The sequence below is a fragment of the Crocodylus siamensis genome, chromosome 13, assembly GCF_052110815.1.
Source record: "Crocodylus siamensis isolate JL-2025a chromosome 13, ASM5211081v1, whole genome shotgun sequence".
NCBI classification, from domain to species: Eukaryota; Metazoa; Chordata; order Crocodylia; family Crocodylidae; genus Crocodylus; species Crocodylus siamensis.
This window is the reverse complement of record NC_143407.1, coordinates 31976400-31997559: the sequence shown is the minus strand read 5'-3', so window position 1 is coordinate 31997559 and position 21160 is coordinate 31976400. Positions and strand designations below refer to the sequence as shown.

Genomic DNA, 21160 nt, shown 5'->3' with positions numbered 1-21160 from the left:
GACCAAATCCATTGCTGACTGCAAGTTACTCCAGGCCTGGGCCATAAAGGTCTAGCAAGTGGCTAGGTACGCAAGGATGGGCACTGGCCCACCCTAGGGAGCTGCTCGGCCCATGCAAGAGCAGAGCCCAGAAGCTTTGGGACTTGAATCATTTAACCCTTCCCCGGCAGGAACACCAGCTAACCCTCACGTGGTAGGCAGCTAAAACCCACTGTTAAGGCTACAATGTGGTCATAAAGAGCCATGAACGCAAGGGAGCCCGAGCCTGCCAGTCAGAGCTCAAATGCATAAAATTATGAGAGATTTATTTCAGCCAGCAATGTTAGCCCACAGAACAGCAGGGTAGCATATTTGCTTTCCAAAAACTACAGCTACCATGAAAGAGTACTCCAGAGAAGGGAACCATACCCAGGAAACTGATGCTTTTTAATCCCACCGCTACCCCAAAAAAAAAAAATCTACTAAAAATTACGTGACAGAAAGGAGACATATTAGTCAACATGCAAGAGCCTCTCCCTTTATGCACCAATGCTCAGCAGACCATAAAGGGTTTGCAGGTTTGTTTGTTTTTGGAAGAGATTTATTTAAAAAAAGAATATAAATCCAATTCCCAAACTTGTTCACAAAACTTCATGTAGTCATCGGAGAATTCTACAAACAGGAGGAGTTCAGAAACTTGACCTTCTGGTATCCTGTTGAAAACAGGCCTAGCCTGCCATCAAATTGATTAAAGATCCTTTCCCAGCCTTGTCACAAGAGGTCTGAAAGATGAAAGCTCTCTCTCACCGCTTTTGGATTAAGACGACTTAAAATTTGCACTTTAACTGAAATGGAGGGAAAAAAAGCCATTCCAATAAGGTATTTTCTACAGGTTTAACCACATTACTGATTTAGTTTTCATTGGACATTATTGCAAACATGAACATTAAACCGTAAGGCCCAAAGACAGAATTCAAAAAAAAGAGAGAGATACAAATCAAATCATATTTGAATGGCTCTGATCAAATGTTCTTGTAGGTAGCTACATTCAGCAGTGCTTGGTGGACAGCATTAGGTGACCAGATGCAAAAGCCATCTATGAATCTGCCTGAAAACTCATTTCCTGAGGACTGGCTATACCAATGGTTTCCTATTAAGAGTCTTCTCTGCCGAGATAAATCCCAACTTGATACACATTTAAAGTTGATATACATTAGACGGTTCTTTTTTTTTTTTTTTAATAGACTTAAGTTAGCTTAAATTATTTAAACAAAATTTTAGATTCCACATCTGATGAACAAAAAAAAAATAAAAAAAAATTATCAAATCAAGGAGAGAGAACACCACTGCAATATTAATTCCAAATTGTTACTTTTTTCCCCATTTTTTTTCCCCCAGCTCTGTACAGCAAAGTAGCAAAAAATGCATTGATTACAATTCATACCATACAGGAATCTAAGGAAATACTAAACCTGTACACAGCAGAGTGGAAAACTCCCGACATGTAGATGCTCCAAGTATGTCAGCTATACTAACGCACTCCAAACCATTTCTAGCTACGGAGGACATTTTGGTGTGAAAAAAAAAGGTTGGGTTTTTTTTTTTTGTAAAGATCCCTTTGTTTCCAGTGTTTTTCTTGTACAAAATATTACAGTGATTTTATATATATTTACACAGACTTGCACAGCTAGAAAATTACAAGTTACAATTGGGCTTGGCAATCAATTATTAGTTTTCTTTTTCCATGTACATGATTGGGAAACAAAACACTTCCAAGCTATGGCTGCAGCAATAACTTATCCTGCATTAGATACGTCTGCACAGAAACAGCTTCCTTCCCATTGCAGATCGAGTCTCAGACAGTCTAGCAAGGCTATGTGCCATAATAAGTGCCATAAATACAATTCATACACTCCTTGCCCAGCACCTGCAGGAGACCAGACAAATGCAGCTGGTCCAAGTCAGTGGCACAGCCTGCAAAAATCCATAGACAACTGAACATTGAATGCTTGACATACACTTTGTTGGCTTTATAGGCAGCATTTTCTTTTTTAAAAAGAGAGGCATCACTTTCAGTAGAAAACAGCCACTGAATCCTATGGACATATGCATTAAACAGGCCTTCAGCCACAGTTAACAAGTTGTTGGGGCATTTATTAGTTTCAAGCAAGCCCCCGATTTTTAACTTTCGAGACCAGGCCACGGACAGGTTTGTTGTTTTAAAGCTACCGTATCTTTTTATGGCTCTTGAAAAACACCCTGGCCTTTCGCCGAAATGAGGTATGCGTTTCAAGTGAAATGGTAACAGTTGAGCAAACCAGTCTCGATGGACCACAGGACTTTGTACAGTGGTGTAAACGAAGGGGTCTTCCCGAAGGGGTTGCCAAACCAAATTGTAATACAGTGCAAAAAAATCCCTTGTTTTTTTTGTTTTGTTTTTTTTAGAAAAAGGGCTGCCCGGCGCATCCAGGACATTACTAGTAGCTGTCAATCCACTGAGCAAATCCTCTTTCCACCAGAGCTCTGTTTATGGACACCACCTAAAGGGGGGAAAGAGACAAAAGATGAAGGAGACAGCACAACAAATGCACCCATTTCTGTTAAATGAATTCCCCCCCATGACTCAAATACGGTTTGCATGGACTCAAAAGGGTGTTCGGGGAAAATAAGCAAAACGTTTTTTGCTCGAGTACACACCTCATCGCCCATCATGCTCCACAGCTGTATGAGAGGCAGACCTGTTGCACTGTCATAATTTGTGACCTGAAAAAAAGCCAAGGGGTGGGGAAAAAAAAAAAAAATGAAAACCCAAAGGTGTGTTAGCATACAGCAGTTTAGAAGTATTCATTTTATGCAGTGTGCAATCCAAGCTGGTTGGTGTACCATGGGTGTCCTCAGCGGATCGCCTTTACTCCCTTTACTACTTCTTGCTCAAGTTGAAGAGCTGAACTCTTCAAAGCCTTCCCAATTACAAGGCAGCTGCCATGCGCCTGTCCCTCTCGCTATCCTGGCAACTTCCACACCGTTCCTCCCTACCCTACCAAGGGTAACAGGTCAGGAATAGCATCATGCATCTCCAGCTTTAACGCTGCTACAAAACTAGTCGTGCAGCCAGCCTGACTTGGGGTTTGTAAGGAGGGGCACGAGTTCATAATAGATCGGCAGTCATTTCAGACAACCGCTTGCGATATGGTGAGGCTGGGAGGCGGGGGAGAAGAAAATGCACATGGAAGCCCATTTAACAGCTCTTCAAAAAAATCACAGGCAAGCACTGGGCTAAGGGAGCCAGACCAGAACCATGTGCCAGGCGGGCACTCCTGGCTCCAAGAGATGCAGCTCTAGTCATCATCTGCCCCTCAAAAGGGCCAGAAGCTCACTCATACAGCAGGGTCCAACCTCAGTTTCTCTTTGGAGAGAGGCAAAGAAACTACTTTCCTCCTCTGCAAACTGCTCAGAAACCTAAAGGTGCTCTTGACGTTAGATTGAGCAACCTCTCATGTATTCTTGGCAAAACAAGATGCTCACTACCAAAATACGTCCCAGCAAGCGGGCTTGGAGAATTTCACTTTGCATTTGCCAGAGTCATATGGGGGGGAAAAAAAAAAAAAAAAGCCAACACACAAAAAAATCCCATGTTTCATGGAGAAACTACCTCCCACCTGCTCAAGCACAGGGAGCACTAGGGGTTTTCTAGACCTGTCTAGCACATACCTGCGCCAGGAGAGCCATCCCTCTGGTCATTTCGCCAACAGCTGCATCAGCCTCGGAGGAGAAGTGGTCCTCATCTTTGGAAAGATAAGAATAAGAGGACGCAAGTCAGACCCTAGCTTTCAGAGCTGAAGGACTGTGAGACCAATACAACCTGACCTCCTGCATTACTACCAGTGGGATTAGATGTTTACAGAGTACTCCTACTCTACCAGTGCTTTGCAGGAGGGCTGATAAAGTTGGTCTAAATAAAAGATACCAAAAATCGAACCAAAAGGCCGTCTATCATATAGCTTAGACCAATACAGCTGACCCCACTGGAAAAAACTCCCAGTGCTTTGGAGGGGCAGTTCTATAGGAAACTCCTGCCAGCGTTCGCAAAGTCGTTTCAATTGGAAGTTCGTGTACCAAATTAAGAAGTGACCCAGCATTTGTTTCTTTACAGCCACTTCGAAGACAGTCCACTCGCTGTCCATTCAAGTTGGAAAGGGCAGTCAAAGTAGCTCCAGGAACCCCAGCTGTCATCTATACACTTCTGCCAATTTGCAGCTTGAAGCGACGTGCCCTTTTTTTTTTTTTTTTTTTTTTTTTTTTTACACAAGGGCTCTCCCCCCACTTACACAGTGAAAGACCCAAGCGCGAAGGCTATGTAGATAGCACCAGGGTGGCAAATTCAGGGTAAGAAACAAAACAAGAAAAAAAAAAAGTTCTAATCCACGTATTGGAAACTCAGAGACTGCACTTGCAATGACAGGGAGAAAGCGCAGGATTGTTGCTTTTAAACTTATGCCATCCCACTGGCTTAGCCCAGCACAGAGTGCTATTCTCCTTCGGCGATCTCTTACCTGGAAGTGGCACCACATTGTCTAGCAGGACTTCTGCTCCTTGGAAAGGTAGTGTTACAAAATCAGACCTGAGAAGAGAAAGAAGAGAACCGGTTTGAATAAGACTCGTTTTACCTTCACTACATGTTATTCTTTAAATCGATATTTAGGGGGTTGGCACAGCAGGACTGCGTTTCAAATTAAAACGGTAACCAAAAAATAACTGTTGTCCGCTCTACAAACGCGTGAGCAAACATCTGAGGGGAGCAAACTTTGCAGTGCAGATGCTGGATGGGGACTTGGATCCTGTCCTAGCTCCTCATGCTTGCCTATCACCTGTGAAATGCACAATACTGCCGCTCCCTTCCTGCCACCCTCGCTTTCATCTCCGCAGACTGTAGGAGATTAGGACCAGCACTTATGGGCTCAGCTCTTGACGTACAAGAATAGGGCCGTGAGTTTATGTAGGCACAACCGTAACACAAAGGAGACGGCAAAGCAGCTGCAGAAACTTTTAGACAAGCCTGGGGCTCAGGACAGAGGCAGAAGCCACTAGCCTATTTACTGGCTTTGAGGTTGCATACCCAGCCCATCCCTTTCTGTCACCCCAGGCTCAGCTCCGTTGCAGCAGGCACAGACTAAAAAAAGCAGACTCGCCGCCCTCCATGGCACCAAGGGGGGAAATCCTGGGCCGGGTGGACGTGCGGCACAGTCCTGCCTCATCACGCCCCATCCATCCCAAGAGCCGCCCTAGGAAGCCGCAAGAAGCTTCTAGGATGCAACACGGCCCACCACTTCTTTCCCAATTCTGCTGCTGGGAAACTCCAGCAGGTCATTTGTCTCTGGCTCAGCAGCTTCCCTGCTGAAGTGGCAGGGCTTATACTCGCTCTTTGCTTGTTGAAGCGCTTGAATATTCGCAAGAAGACGAAGTTATACAAGAGCTGGGTCTAAAATCACCAAGCGACCCTGGGGCTGTTTCATCAGCAGGAACTTCCTGCCATTTTCTTCACAAACAGAGGCACCTTTACCTATCAAGCTGCGACACCCCATTACGAAGGGTCAACTGCGGTTCCAGACAAGGGGTGAAGAAGTCACCGACCTGATTTGCCTGAGGGTGTCTATTTTAACTCTCTCGTATCCTCCGTAGTCCACGTATCGGATCTCCACTTCACTGCTGTCTTTGAAGTAGCCGACGACTTGAGCCCGCCACCACGCTCCGTCCATGCCCGGGGCCGCACAAATAACGCCGACTGCCGAGCACCAGTGGGTGGGAGAGAGACACGAGTTTGGCGTTAGCGCTTGCATCTAGGAACCCCCTATGGAGCTGGTCACCAAACATGCAAGGGCCAGCTCTCGGTACGTGTGCACACCAGGCCCCTTAAGGCGAGATAAAACGCACCTTTCCTTCGGTCTCGTACTTAAGACTCATGATCATAAGTAAACTGTCCAATTTTGACATTACAGAAAAAGCGGCATTTGCAAATTTTAGCGAGCGATTGCACGGCCCCACGAGAGCACGCCGTGAATCCAAGCGGTGCTGGACAAGGTAGTGGCATCCACCTGCCGTGCTCTGACAGCTGCCTTGACAGTCACCCAGCTCCACCCCTGCACACGGGCACATCAAGGCTGCTCCTCCCTTCCAGCTCCTCGGTGTGAAGGGAAGGGAGGGGGATGCTTTAAGATGGTCGCCTTCTTAAGCCCTACCGGGGAAATTGCTAGGAGGAGATATGCGCCCTAGAGGAAGAGCCCCGTCAGCCATTCTGCTCCCTCGGTCTGCACCACACCCCAGCAGGCTGGAGGCAACGCCAGAAATTATACCTCGAAACAGGAGGAAGTGTTTGCAGCGAGGGATATAATCCTGATGCTTTAATTAAGGTGCCAGCAGCAAACATCTTTGAAATGACACCGCAAAGATACTCTCTGACTAGCAATACTAGAGGGAGAAGAGATGCACCAAACAGCCAGGGGCTAAGGCAATAAGTACCCCCGTCCCCCCACAGGCAAACTAGTAGCCCCCGTTTGCAGCAATGGCAGCCGGTGTTATTACAGTAGTTCTTGCTGGGTCAGATAGGACATTCAAAGCATTAGAAGGAGCGGCCAAAGTATTTCTGGTTTGGATCAACCTTGCAACGGACATGAGGACTAGGTTGAACAGCCAGCCTGGATCAAGCTCAAGGCCCACCGAGTTCAGAAATCCCATCTCCAGCAACGGCCGGTGCCAGACCCTCCGGAGGAAAGCATTCAACCTCTGCAGTAGGCAACCCCGAGTAATCTGCACCTCTCCCTTGGCACATAAGCTCTGGGGGCTGAAGCCAAGCAGACTCGGAGGTTCAGTATTCCTTCAGGTCCATGCATGCACACCCAGGCAGACAAGGATCTCCGGCCTAGTCTCATATCTTTTATTAGACCAGCACAAATGGCCGCAACATTCTTGGTTAAGAAGATTTTTACCCCTGTGCATGCACACACACACTTTTAATACAGCTTTAAAAACCCTGAACATAAAATGCCAGCCATCCTTGGGTCCTCAGTATTTAGGAGCCTACAGGTTCCTTGCTACGTTCGCTTCAGTAAAATTTAAATTCCCCTATTTTATTAAAAAAATTAGGAGTAGATGGATTGCCTCCCCGTTTATTTATTTATTTTTTAAATACAGGTTTTTTCTTCTCTCACCCAATTCCAGTGGTCACTGATGCTCTGCCATCTGGCGATGAGCAAAGCTGAGACCATTGAAATGCCCCTTCCCTTTTAGTTTGGGAGCAGACGAACGCCCACAAGCACAAGCCTGCGTACCCCCCGACTCAAGTTACACTGCATAAGGCTACCAGGAAGGACCGGTGACTGTAAGGCGACACTGAAATAAGGCTGCACGACTCCTGCTTCTCAGGATTGCAGAAAAACTACTCAACACAGCGGCGTGTGGGCAACAAGGCTACTTGCCTTCTACTGGCGTCGGCAAAGTCGGGATTCCCGGTTGCGAATAGCAGACGTACATCTGCTGGTCCAGGCTGCGCAGGACGTGGAAGGTGGGGTGAGTGTGCTGCTGTACAAACATGTGTCCCGCGTTGACCTGGTTAACCACAACCACCTCGACGGTGACTCCGTCGGGGAGCATCAGCTGCCACAAAGAAAACGCTTTCATTACTACGCAGAAACGACATGACTATTATTTATTCCAAAGATGAGCAACAAACTCGCTTTCACTTGTCTCGTTCATCTGAGCTCATAATGGAAAGCTCAACAGCTCACAAGCGTGACAGTGGGCCCTAGTGCAAGTTTAGGACCGATCAGTTGAGCCACTGATGTCCTGTGCTCTGCCGACAGGAATAATTTTGGGACCAAATCCTTCTGGGAAAGGTCTGTACAAACTTGTCAGCAGCAAAACAAGAAACCCTATTCAGGCACAGGACAGGGAGGCTAAAAGGCACAGCAGTGCGAGCTCATCATCTCATACCATCTTCCCTACCTACTCTAGTCCTAGCATTATAACAGCTCCTAGGAGACAGAAATTCCTGGTCCATTTGAGCTCCTGGTCTAACGAGTAAGTTTGGGATGGAGGTTTCTGCAATTAAAAAAAACAAGTAGAGCTTATGCCCAGGCCTGTTCACAGGAGCCACTGCATTTTGGGGTATGCCATTACTTAGGGCCTTAGATTTTACTACCGTGGCTTAAGCGTCAGGTTTATAATGAATGTGAGAGGATAATGCAAATGAAGTTTTCAAGAATGAGCCTAGTGCTACCGCCTGTGGCAACAGGTGAAGGCTAGCCGCAGTATGTAGTCAGGCAATATATAGAACGTATGCCTGTAAACAAAACAAAAAAAATGGAAATCATCATTTCCTGGCAACCCCTGGAAAGTGAGAGAGAAAGTGTTCCCCGGGAAGTGCAGAGACTACTGCTAGTTCTGAACAAGTGCAATAAAACACCATAATAAAAAAGGGAGAGCGATGCAATTAGTGCAGTCAGGCTGGAATGGTATCCCTTTAGTGACGAGCGCTACGTGCGGTAGCTGATCAGCTCGGTGTTTGACTACACTGTAAACGCATTTTAAAGAACAGATACTCCAGATGCTCAGCCACAAGCCAAAAACCCCAGAGCACTTTTCTCAAGCAAACGTGCCTAGTCTGTAGGAAAAGCCTATTATGTCAGAGGCACATACAACTGCCAGAGATTAAGCACGGCTGGGTTAAGGATTTGAATAGGATGTCCCAGAGCACGCTGCAGAAAACCCGAGTACAGGGCAGCAGCATGACAGGTGGGACGCGTCTGACCTGCAACTAGTACATTTGTACTAAGTTACGGGCAGCTGAGGCAGAAAACCAAAAGGATGGCTTTGAAGGCATCTGGGAGGGGGGGGGGCAGCCAGCGCTTGCAAAGGCTGCTTGGTATGAATAAAGTGTTGCTGCTTCGCAATAGAGAAAACACATGCACCATCCCCCCCCCAGCACATCCATCTACGATACCGGTTTGTCTGACACCCACTTACTGGGCGATAGCTTTGCTCCAGAGCCACCGTGGAGGCTTGCTGAATAGGAAAGGACGGCCAGATTGAAGAGAACGCAGCGTGGCTCTGCGGAGCTGCCTTTTAAACACAGCGGCTAATTGCAACCTAACTAATATCAAGCCAGCATGCTGCCTTGGTACTCACCCATGAAGTCATAGGGAGAGAATGGAGCGCCAGTGATGGGGGAGGAGGGGCATAGATGTTGCTGAGGTTTAGTTCTTTAAACTTCTTTCCAATCAGACTCAGCGCTTTATCTACATGATGCTGAGAGCCTGGAAGACAGCAACCCGGTCGAGTTAGTCAGCAGGATATACTGGACAAGCCCCATGGCCGCACCTTTGTGCCAAAGCTACGCCAACATGCCTCATCGCTCGATTACCAGGTTCCCTTCTGTTTCTCCAGCGCCAGGCCCCATCCTAGAAAGCCGAGATGTTTTCATTCTCTGCATTTTGAGAAACTATGTCATCGACAGCCTTTATGCCGACACCATTTCAATGCTAGAAGAGTCCAGCCGCCCCTCCTATTGCAAAAGCGGGAACCATTAGATCCTATGCACTGGTTTGAATCTCTCAGGCAGCCCCCGACCCAGACCTGGGTAGTGGAAGTGCAAGGGTTAGCATTCAGATTAACGCAATCTAACAGATGAATGCCTCCTCTGTCAATGCGTGCTAGCAGCAACAGCACCATCAGCAATAAATGTTAGAGGCATTCAAGGGCTACAGTGCTCAGGGCAATCAAACCTCAGTGTGGGGCTTTGTTGTGTTTTTTGTTGTGTTTTTTTTTTAAATAGCTTTTTAGATAGTTCAGTTAAATGGTTTTCACAGCAGTCCAACCGCTTATAAGAGTCTCTTCACACCAGTTTATTTCTCAGCGACTTGGAAAACGTGTACAATAAGTTGCGTGTCGCAGGAGCATCTACAGCTCATCCAAGAGAGCACATCTAGCTGTGGCAGGTGTTGGACACATACAAAATGCAAGTCTCTGCCCCAAAAAGCAGCAGTCTCAACAGGAAAGGACGTTGACTCTATTTGTGTGGTCCTGGCTGCAAATTGGACACTTCTTCCTTTTTTTGGTCTCATACCCTATTTAAAATCTCAGTTAGTTCATAGCAGCAAAATGCTAACAAAATGACAAAGAGAGGCTTGGTGTCTCCAGCCAGCACTATGTGCAGACACCTGGCTAGCAGCTCGGAAATAGGGGAGGGAATGCTGCTATAAACTGTTTTTCCCTGCAAAAAGCTTTCCCTGGAAGAAGTGGCACTGTAGATCTTGCTAGAGTGTAGCTGAACACAGCTACTAGTCAGTGCATGCACACAGCATACAGAAGCCCTACTAACAGCATGAATCGGAGCAGGCCCCAATGAATACAGAGCCAGGCATACAATATACTTCTGTGCAGAGTAGCTCATTACTTTTACAGACGAGCCTCCAAGGCCAACAGAGTGAACCGATGTGACCAATAAGAGACCATCGAAACAGAAGCAAAAAAGTAACAAAAACCACCCCCAAAAAAGAGAGCGACCTGGCCAGACGTATCCAGTGGGAAGGATGTGCTAATTCATGAGAAGTATGACATGGATGTGGAGGTGGAGGATGTCACTGAACGCGAGACGTTAGCCGAATGTGCTGTGAACACAACGTTGTTTCGAGCACTTCATAAGAAGAGGGCCTGGGAACCCCTGAACTTCGTACTGGGCTTAAGCGTTATGTTCATGCCTGTCTCACCAGCAGACGACCTGTCCAGCACTGGGTGTAGTCGGTCACAGATGCTAGTGCCCAGGCTTGGTTTGTGAACAATAAGCCTGGATGAGTTTTCATTACCAAGAACCGATGCCTGCAGTCTCTTCCCTGAAATACCAAACCCATTCGAGGTACGGCATCGCAGATGGTATCCTGACAGCGCGTGTACAGACCATCTGACCTGAGGGCTGACACGACTGGTAATACCTCACTCCAGAACAGTATTATTAAGGTAGAAGTGTATTTTAAAAACATGCACCGATATCATAGCTTTAGACCAGGCAGTTCTTGTTTAACGCGTGACAACGTGCATTAAGACGCACCTTCTTCCCTGCTGCACACGCTGCTTTGGTTTGCTGCTGTCTGCAGCACGGGGGAATCTGTTGCTGTTTAGACCTCTCTCTGCCGGTGGGTACAGAGCAGACTTTGGACTAAAGGACCCAGGCCTGTAATGCCCCCGAGCAACAAGAGCCTTCCTTTTCTCCCCCACCAAAGAACCACATCACCTCTACAGAGCAGAGCAAGACATCACCGCAGCCCTGCCAGCTAGACGGGGCTATTCAACAGCTGGCGCTTTCCCCGTGTGCGTTTCACACCCTGGTCACAGAGCAGCTGCTGCAGCGGGGCTGCATGCGCGCCGGTCGGTGGGCAGCAGTGGCTGGCGTCTGCCACTGGAGGCAGGCAAATACAGGCATTGCCTCTGTGTTGCGCCGAGACGACAGTAATTCTTCACCCATTTATAGCCACAGTGCCCTCCAGGCAGCAAAAGCCAAAAAAAGCAAAAACAAAAACAGCAGCCAAAAATGGTTCCCCTCACCTTCTATGTGGCAGATCTGGAAGTCTTGGGTGTACGGTAATGTTGAGATATAGATTTTGGCACCGGATGTTTGCTTCAGGAAACTCACGTACCTCCCCTGCTTGCCGATCAACCGGCCGACCAAGTGCTTTAATCGAAAGACAAGACGGAGAAAATCAGTCAGGAGGGCAAACAGCACCATCAGCCTTTAATTTAATTTCATCTACAAGGATGGCCCACTCCTGTGGCCTTTTAAAGTTGGCAAAAAACTCAGTTAGTGCGAAGCCTAGGGAGATTATTTGGAAGGTCAAGGCAGGACCTTCCAAATAACAGAGGTTTTGCAAACATCATCTTTCTGGCCTGTACAAAGGAAGTGCGGTGAAGGTGTTAAATGGCCCGGTACAGACCACTGACTCCAGTACCGATGCAACTGCACTTCCACTGAATACAGCCCCTTAGGAAGGTTTTTAATGTTCATCTCCTTGCATATGCTACTTTGGGAAACATCAGGTCTGTCTGCACTGGGCTGTGAAATGGATTCTTTTAATGCCCAGGTGCAGCCGTGTCTAGGTTATACTGTACACCCTCTCCCTCAAAAACACACACACACACGGTCTCGGTACGCAGTTGCACCAGCAGCAGGCACATGGCCTCTAAGCCGCAAAGGCAGCCTGCTTCGCCCACGGGGAAGCAGACTCCTTCTGTTGCTCGGCTAGGGATCTTCAGGTTGACTCCCGGGCATGGACCTTTTCCAAAAGGAACTTGTGAAATCATTCATGGCTTCACGGCTTGAGGCTATAAAACCAAGCCTTGGGAACAGAGGAAGGGAAAAAAGTCTAGAGAAGGCAACCCTAGAGAAAACTGATGTGCGCAGAGACATTATCAGCATGTTACGGCGCTGGCTCTTGTAAACCAGCTGGGCCCAACCTTCAGAGTTGGAGCAGTGAACATGGAAAGGCAGTTTAAAGCTCTCCTTGTGCGCAGAAGCCTTAGCAGGCCCCCTACCAGTCCTCTGAGCTTTCCAGCTGGTATTTTAAGGACTTTAAACTCATCACCCCAAGAGCAGGCAAGCCTGATGCACATTACAGACACAGGGAAGCGCAGAAGTGCCAAGGCCCGGATCCAAAAGATAACTGGGTGTCAGAATAACCTCAAGTACAACTCATCACAGGAGCCGGACATCAAGACACCCACATGGCTCCAGGCCCCAAGTCTTTGCAAGAGGTCAGGTGGGGCCAGGCCTCGAACCCAGGTGACGACACCCCGTCCTTTCCAACTACTACAAGTTTTCCAGGGTCAGTGCATGGAGACACTGGCACCAGGTGCTTGGCTCGTTACCTTTGGCACCTCTATCTCCCAGATAGTGAGCTCTGACTTATTTGAGTCTACTCCTGGCTTGGAGTTCTGGCGAGTCTCCGTCTTCCCGAGGGCACAGCCGCTGTCCACTGAATCCATGCTGTTTACATCTGAACCTGCAAAAAAAAGACCACAGTTTACAGATAACTCATGCAGTCCATCTCCGGCTCGCTTTCCAGACATGGTGAACTGAAGTTTAGGCCTCACACTAAACATTAGCCTACCGTGTTCCTACATTAGAGGCCCAACATTCAGATTTTCTATTCCTTTTCAAGAAAGGAGTCAAGACTTTTGGCGCCTCCCTTACACGACTTAGTCAAAACAGACAGCCTTGTGTACCACACATCCTCCTGAACAATGCAACCTGTGAGATGGATACTTAAAGTAAAGTTACGTCTTCTTACCAGAGAGGTTTCCATTACATAATAATAGGCAGAGCATAGCACTGTGGCAGGCACACACTACTGTAAGGTTAAAAACAACACCGGCAGCCATGGGCCATTATTGGTAGCAAGCAACATCCATGCTGCAGAAGCAAAGATGTTTCTCTATGATTAAAAATTTTAGCCTGGAAGGGATCTGTCTGTTGTACTCAGAGCTACTCGATATCTGGGAAAGGAGGCAGAGCCTTCTCACTCGGGGGCCAAGCTGACACCACGTTTCTGCTGTTGCGAGCCCGAGGTAGAAGCAATGGGCAGGGTGAGCCAGTTTAAACCTAGAGCTGGGTGGCAGGGCATCTGTCCTTGCTGCGAAGCACTCCTGAACCTTCAGCCCTCTGTTCAGAGCAAGGGCCCTGGTCTACTGCAAAGCCCGCAAGTGTCGTGAAGAGCTTTTGCTCCGTCTTACAGAGTCGAGGACACGCTCCTGTTTGAAAAGGACAAGACTGGAAGCTGCCAGCTTCTTAATAAAACCGAACAGCCTTCATACGTTGCAAGGCAGACGCAGGTAAATCACTGAAAGGATAAGAGGAGCACTGGTCCCACTATTTACTATTTGCTCAGAGCTCCCGGCAAAGGTTTGGCAGCAACAGGCAGGGATTTATGCTGCACGAAGAGGGTGTAGAAGGTACCAGCATAGCTTTTTTTTTTTTTTTTTTTTTTTATCATCTCGCACTCTCCTAGTAGCCTCTTTCCTCATCTCCCCCCAGCACTCAATATGCATCCTCCCAGTATATTTAAACAAAACCACAGGAGTTGCACAAGGTACGACTTCAGGCCCTGCACTGGAGCTCTGTTCTCTTGGCTATTTCTATAAAGCACTGCACCCGCAGGGCCAGGGCACTGCCTTTTCATTTACCCTCACTGCAAGCAGCAGCATCTCTCATACGGCTAACCCCAAACCCCCAGTAAAGGCAGCAGAGCCTGCAATCTAGCAGCAGGCAGCACCGCAGTTGCCCGGTGGGGATTATAAAACGCATCTTGTCATTAAAGACTGTTTGCCCAGCAGGGTCCTGCAGCTTTTACGAAGGCTAAAAGGTTAATGGTTGTATTGGCCCGTACACACAGTTAGCCGTGTCGCATCCCGCTAGGAACAACCCACCCAGTACCCAAGAGGGAACGAGCAAGGCGACACGTGCCAGGGAAGGAACATCTGTAAGCCAAAAGGCACTGGCCACGGACACTGCCAAGCAGTACCGTTGTTGCTCGCCGTCTACATTGAGGACAAGAACCTAAAAGCTTACGGGGTAAGCTAAAGGCTCTGTGCTCTGGGGGCTTAGTCTTGCTGAGGATCCTAAACCTGATGAAGCAGACCATGTGCACACGTGTTTTGGTGGCAGGCGGCCAGCGGATGCCAGCTCGCCACGGTTGGTCTCTGGAGCACTCGTCACCATGGGGTGTAAATGCTGGCAGCAAATAATGGGTACTTAAATTCGTCTAAACATAAGGTGCGTCTATGTATAAACCTCTAGAGCTTTTCATTACTGGGGGAAGCCAGCCACAAAACAGGCCCGTTACAGTGATGCCGGCTGGGATGCCAGCGCAGAGGCCATGCGCGGTACACGCAGTGTACTTCCCCAGGGGTCTCCCACGCACCCCGAGCCCTTACCTCCCGAGTGGTCTGCATCCGTCTCCGTGGCCCAGTTCCTCTCGTGGCTCAGATCCGGACTGTCCTCTTTCAACATCCCATTGCTATATGGCACTTTGTCGTCTTCTGGTAACTTGGGGGTCACAGGCTTCTCACTGGGCACCAAGCTCTGCTCGATGGAAGTATCCTGGATGGCAGACGTGCTCAGCGAGTCCGTATGCTGGCCTGCCAGGAGAGACAAGGAGGTGCTCTGCAATGGATCCTCCATGCTCATCCCATCTTCCGACGTGCACGCACTGCACCCGGAGTCCTCCATCGCCGGAGGCGACTCCTCCAACGACGCTTGGCATTTTGCGACCAAAGTCCGACGGGCTCCTGGCACCTCGCCGTGTGCAGACCTCTTTGGTTGAGGGTCTTTCGAGGTCTCACCCTGAACAGGGTGAGATAAGCACCCGTGTTTCAAGTAGCTGGAGTAAGTCGTGCAACTGTCAAGTTTCTCTTCTGCTCCAGGTGCGGGTATTGCGGTGGTGCTCTGGGCAGCGGCAGCCTTGCTCTCTCGGCTGGGCTCTGCCGCAGGTGTTGGATCTGACGGCAGGGTGCTCACTCTTTCCTGAGGTCTATCAACCTGACAAAGCCTACTGGACACATCACTTACCGACCCAGACAGCACTTCCCCAGTGGCTGCTAAGATGACCTTAGAAATAATCTGTATAGCAACTTGCTCAATTTTCTCAACTTCATCTTTATCCAAACTCACTCCTCCAGTTCTCTCTTTTTGCAAACCATCTCCTTTCGACTGTGTACACAGGGCGTGCTGGTCTTCCCTTCCCTGACACTTCGGCGCAATACTGCCAGTCGACTCAGACATCTCTTTCCCAGATGGCTCTGAGCAGACAGACTCCGCACAGCTATTCGGGAACATCCCAACTTCAGACTCTCTTTGCTTTGAATCAACTTCTCCAACCTCCTTCTGATCCTCTTCATCAGGAGCAATAGGCTGGGTATCAGCTTCCTTGCCCGGCTCTGGGCAGGGGGCTGGTGAAAGGCTGGGGTCCACAGACGTAGTTTCTGGGCACTGGGTTTCCCGGGGCGGCCTCTTCAAAGCATCACGAGTCGTTTCCACTTCACCCAGTCTCCCAGTCTTTCCAAAAGGCTCTTGGGCCGACTCCAATGCTGGACACACCAGTGGCTGCTGGCCGAGAGTTGCACTGGAAGTCGACTCAACGCTCTCCAGGACTAGAGGGGGAGATACCTGTGCAGGGGACCCGCTTTCCTCCCGAGACACCGCTCTTTCCAGTTTGTCACTGTCGTCATCCAACGTGTCGAGTTCAACGGCCGTCATTACTGTGGCAGGAAGGTTCTCGGACGAATCTGACCCCTCGAGAGTTCGAAGCGAGACAGGAGGAGTCACTGACCCCAACGATGGCTTGGGAGGAAAGGTTTCATTCTCCGGGCGGCCCTCCGCCACCAGCACAGGGAGCACCCTGAGGACGTTCGGTTCCTCTCCTGATGAAGGCTCCTTTTTGGGGGGTTCGATCCTCTGCTCTTGCACACCGACCAAGACTTGCCTATCATGATTGCTTTCACGCTCCTTTTTACGAGAGAAGAACCACCACCATCCGATCAGCGCCAGCACTCCAGGCAAGGCGTATGGTAAGAATCTGCGGAAACGTAAAGCCATCCTCGACAGCCTCAGCAATTACACCTAGAGAGAGAGGGAGAGACACAAACAGGTAAGTCATGTTAAAAAAAATAATTAAAAAAAAAAAAAAAAAAGCAAGGCAAGAGGGGAGAACGGTTCTAGCATCCAAGCCTTACGAATCACTCTCCTTTGCTAACTTTTCAGCACAGCTGACGCACCTCTTTTCCACTTATTGGTGGCTTTGCCTAAAGTGCTCTTCCCCTCAGTAAAGGAGCATCCCTGCCGTGTCTGCATCATCTACAGGGACATAATCCTGGACCCAGGCAGCCAGGACACCTGGGGTCTACCCCCCTTTCACGCGCTGCCCTGCAACGTGGCCCTGAACAAGTTAGACGCTGCATTTTACACGGCGGGTTTCCCTTCCCACCGTCCATCTGCCTTTGGCTATAAGAGAATACAGCGTATGCACTTTAACAAGGGGGCAGAATCTGTCGTTGCACGGCGCACGTCTAACTCATCTCGTGCCTGCGGTTAGTGGCTTTCCCCACTGCGTCTTTCCAATCCGTCTGGGGTGAAACAGAGCAAAACTCAACCCCTGCCGAGAGTAAAAATCTGAGTTTCTTGAAGACAAAAGTGTTACCGCAGGCTCATAAAATACACCCGTCCATAACTGCTGAAAACTAACTCGAGGAAAGTTTGTGCATCAGAACAACGATGCTCTGCGGTTTACTAAGAACGAACTAGAAGATTTACCAACAGATGCACGGCATTTCAACAGCACTTTCACTTGGCAGATCCCCAAATGTGGGATCAGTCAGAAGCCACTTCCTAAATTATTCTTTTAGAAATGCTAGAGACCCAGGTGAAACTAGGATGCCTTAAAGTCCCAACATGGCCATTCAAATGGGCGATACCCGTTCCTCATTTTGGAGATGGCTCCCATTACTTAAGGCGTGACACTATTTTTGAGAGATAGGAACCAGCGCGGTCCTCCCACTTACCCATAAACCACCATTTTTCTCGGGCACCCGACTCCTCCGGCTAGCACAGGATGTGGGATTTAGTAACACACGTGGGAAGCAAGCCTGCCATTCACCAACCTGGTATTCCCAGGAATTTACTAGTCCTTCTGTCCTTTGCACTAATCACCGATTTGCAAGCTAAGCAGATTGGTGGCAAAACTAACATGTTGGCCCCCCCTCCCAGCCCCCTTCTCCCCCATCTGTTTTCAGTTCGCTGCTTGTCTAAAGAACACAGCTATATAAAAATGGGAGTCCTGAAGTGGTGAATCGGGTTGCAAATTTAACGACAAATTCTTCTTCTTGGAGAGACCGACCCAAGACACTGTGGCATCTGCCCTATTAGACAAGTACGACACTTATGCACTGCCAGGTAGCCGACTGCCCCAATGCAACCAAGGATACCTGCACTGCTTTTATTAGGGAAGGATGTTAAAAAGGTACCACTGACAGAGGACCACTGGCTCCAAGCAGCAGTTGGGTCATTTGTGCTTAGAAAGATCCCTGCAACGGTCTACTAACCCTACATGAACGACAACAATATTTACAGGGGTGTAGGTTGTAGCCGTGGTGGTCTAAGGACATGGGCAGAAAAGGCTCTTTGGGTAAATCTGATCTCTTTGATTAGGCCAACTCAAGTAGTTGGAAAAATTCTTCTTTGCAAGCATTCGGGTATAAATACCCTTGGCAGGCTGAGGAAACATCTGCAGTTAGCGCGTGCTCTTCCTAGATGGAATGAATAGTAAAGAAGCCAGAGGCTTCATGCACGCAAGAAATAAATACGAAAAAAAAATATCGAATATAAAAGTAAAATACTTAGAAATAAATTAAGAGCAATATTTACAAGCACATACTTACGGATGCACGTACTTGAATTTTCAAAGTGTAGCCAGAAGATAAACCCAAATACATGCAGGCGACAGACTGCACAGTGCTGGGGATGGCTTGAAGTGGTTCTCCTGCGCTTAAAACCAGTTACTAGAGTAATTGCCAAAACTACACTGCACTCTAGGAACTGGTTTTAAGCGCAGGAGAACCACTTCAAGCCACCCCCAGCACTGTGCAGTCTGCGTAGCCCGAATGTCTGGTTACACAGAGTAGGTTTGGCGTAGGGTACAGGGTACAGCAATATCAGAGAAATCCCGTAGAGCAAAGTGGCATGGTAGCCTTTCATTACGCATCTGTTACTGCAAGCTATCTATAAAAAACAGTCCATGGGAAGATGAGGATTTCAAAAAAAATCTCGTGCTGCTTGGAGGAGGCAGGCCACAGAAATACTAACCAGCTAGTTCATTGCCTTCTCCTGAGTTGCAGCTGTTTAAGAGGAAAGTCTTGGACCAACAGGATCCAGAGTGACGAAGCAAAGCCCATGGTACTGGCCCACACTGCCCCGGCAGCCACCGCGAAGCAGGTGTTATTGCCATTTACGCGGTGCAGGGGAAGTGCTAGGAGCACCACCCCAAGCCAAGAGCTCCAGAGAAGATGCCAGCATTGCTTCAGCCGATCTCCAGTGCAGTGTGGGACGAAATATTCCCCCACAGGGAGGTTATTCCCTAGCCCCGAAGTACTGGTTTCTTGCACCTTAAATATCGGACAAGACACCAAACAGACAACCACTAGTCTGATCCAGTACAGAAATCGCAGACAACAAGGACTGGAAGAGACCTCAGGAAGTCACCTAGTCCAACCCCCTGCTCAAAGTATGGAAGTCCCTAGGTATTTTCCCCTAGAAGTTAACATCTGCTTCACTGTTACAGACCAGCCATTCGTGGACGCTCATAAATGAAGTTAATTTAAGAGGAAGTACCTTGCAACCTGGAGTAGTTTCACTGTAGCTTTGCAGGGGGTCCACTACTCCACCCTGGCACCGAGACCGTTTCAGGAACCAACACACGAGAAGGGACCCAAGTTTCTCATACGGGTTTGTTCTCACCAGCATTACACGCCGAATATACAGGACAAAAAAGCCAGATGCCAGAGTGCTCTTATTCCTGCTCCATGAGTCAACACTTGGATCCTACAGCAAGAGTAAAAAGCCAAGAGATTGCTTCAGTGTCATTACAAAGCATCCTGCTGATAATACATGGTTAAGAGGAATTTCCCTACAGCTTGCCCTGTGACTAAGTTGGGCCACAAACAGATTTGCTCCATGTTGGTAGAGTCGGTGCTTTGAAAGTCAACGTTTCTAGGCAGCGTGTTCAAGGGCAGGGGAAAGCAAGTGAAAAGTTTTAGCATCCGGTGTAGTTACGCACTACGCTATTTGCTGACGCCACAACAGATTTAGGGTACCACTAAGTACCCCGTTTCAGCCCACGGAGGCTGAACAAGTTTCGACACTTCTCAACGCAAGCTGCTCTTGGCCACCGTGACGTCTAGATTACCGTGGACCTTCCTCGCACTGACCTAAACGACAGCCTTGATAGCATCACCAAGGGATGGGTCTCAACAGCACAGTCCCAACAGGATTTATGGGTCTGAGAAGCAGCAATATCTTGCCTCTAGGTCTCAGATTTAGACAATCAGCTGCCAGTGCCCCCAGGAGGCACAGCCGTCACGGCTTGGAGGAGGCATGTATAACAGGCGAGGCCACCAAGAGAGCGACACCATCACAATTGACTAACTAGCAACATCGGCGACTGCCAACAGCTGGAACAGCTACCTTTGAAGCCTAAAAGGCAAATCGCCGCAGGTCATATTTAAAGCACAGGGCAGCAGGTCGAAGAAACGGCCTCCAGAGCCGTCACGTGAAGCAGGACCTGGCCCTTCGCACAACCGCGTGCCTCAGTGGCCAGCGCAAAACGTGGCTGCATCCTCCTCCTTGTTGCCGCTTCCCACGTCGCCTCGAGGCGAAGACAGGCAGGAGTAGATGCATTAGCTGTTTTAAGCGACTCCGACAGGGTGCAATATAAATTGCACCGCGATGCTTAGCAAGTGGAACAGGATTGGGCCCCAAGTCTTTTCCCAGCATTAAGCTATTTCCACCGTACAGGGCCAAGGCACCGACACGCACCGCAGCTCGAGTCCAGCACAAGGAGATCTCTCCCGAGCTCCACGCGGCATCACTTAATCGCAGCTCCTCTACTTTAACAAACAGCTACCTCCCGACGCTGGAGGGGCTCAGGCACGGGCGCTTTCATGGTCTATAAATAGACAAATTAGCAAAATGCCGCAGGGAGGCTTGCTTCTTCCTCCTTACATTACAATGAGACTCGGAGAAAGGCAGGCTCCTTTATGGATTAATTTCAGCACGTTAACAAAATTTCAAGGTCATGCGAGTTGCTAATCCACTCCGCATTCAGAGGAGGGGCATCATACCCCCCCCCCCACTCTCATCCGCCGCGAGGCTGCTGAGCCGAGATTACATCGCAGATATTTAGAGAGATCCAGTCACCGGCCCTTTCGGCTGGCTCCAGCGCCCCGCTGCCCGCTCCGACACTTTTGCTTACGCTTCTCCTCCTCCGGGGCAGAACGGGTTCCCTCCAGCCCTGGTTACATTAAACAGTGCTGCAAATCCGAGTCAACACAAGCAGCTTTAAAAAAAAGTCCCAGCGAACTGCAGCGGCAGAGC

At 48.8% G+C, this 21160-nt stretch overlaps 1 protein-coding gene across 2 annotated transcripts in view; it reads right to left on the bottom strand.

Annotated features, from left to right (window-relative positions):
* Positions 1-331: 331 nt before the first annotated feature.
* AKAP1 (A-kinase anchoring protein 1) overlaps positions 332-21160 on the bottom strand; it is a 32614-nt gene continuing 11785 nt past the window's right edge. The window contains exons 2-12 of one of the 2 annotated variants that reach the window (XM_090025877.1): positions 19400-19609; positions 14953-16636; positions 12889-13022; positions 11572-11698; positions 9160-9287; positions 7452-7629; positions 5611-5761; positions 4533-4600; positions 3691-3764; positions 2677-2742; positions 332-2519 (exon numbers count right to left, since the gene is read on the bottom strand). In XM_090025877.1, coding sequence (XP_089882003.1) covers positions 2457-2519; positions 2677-2742; positions 3691-3764; positions 4533-4600; positions 5611-5761; positions 7452-7629; positions 9160-9287; positions 11572-11698; positions 12889-13022; positions 14953-16612 — 2649 coding nt within the window. In that variant the 5' untranslated portion in view covers positions 16613-16636; positions 19400-19609 and the 3' untranslated portion in view covers positions 332-2456. The remainder of the gene's footprint in view (positions 2520-2676; positions 2743-3690; positions 3765-4532; positions 4601-5610; positions 5762-7451; positions 7630-9159; positions 9288-11571; positions 11699-12888; positions 13023-14952; positions 16637-19399; positions 19610-21160) is intronic. The other variant, XM_090025878.1, reaches the window with a different exon arrangement.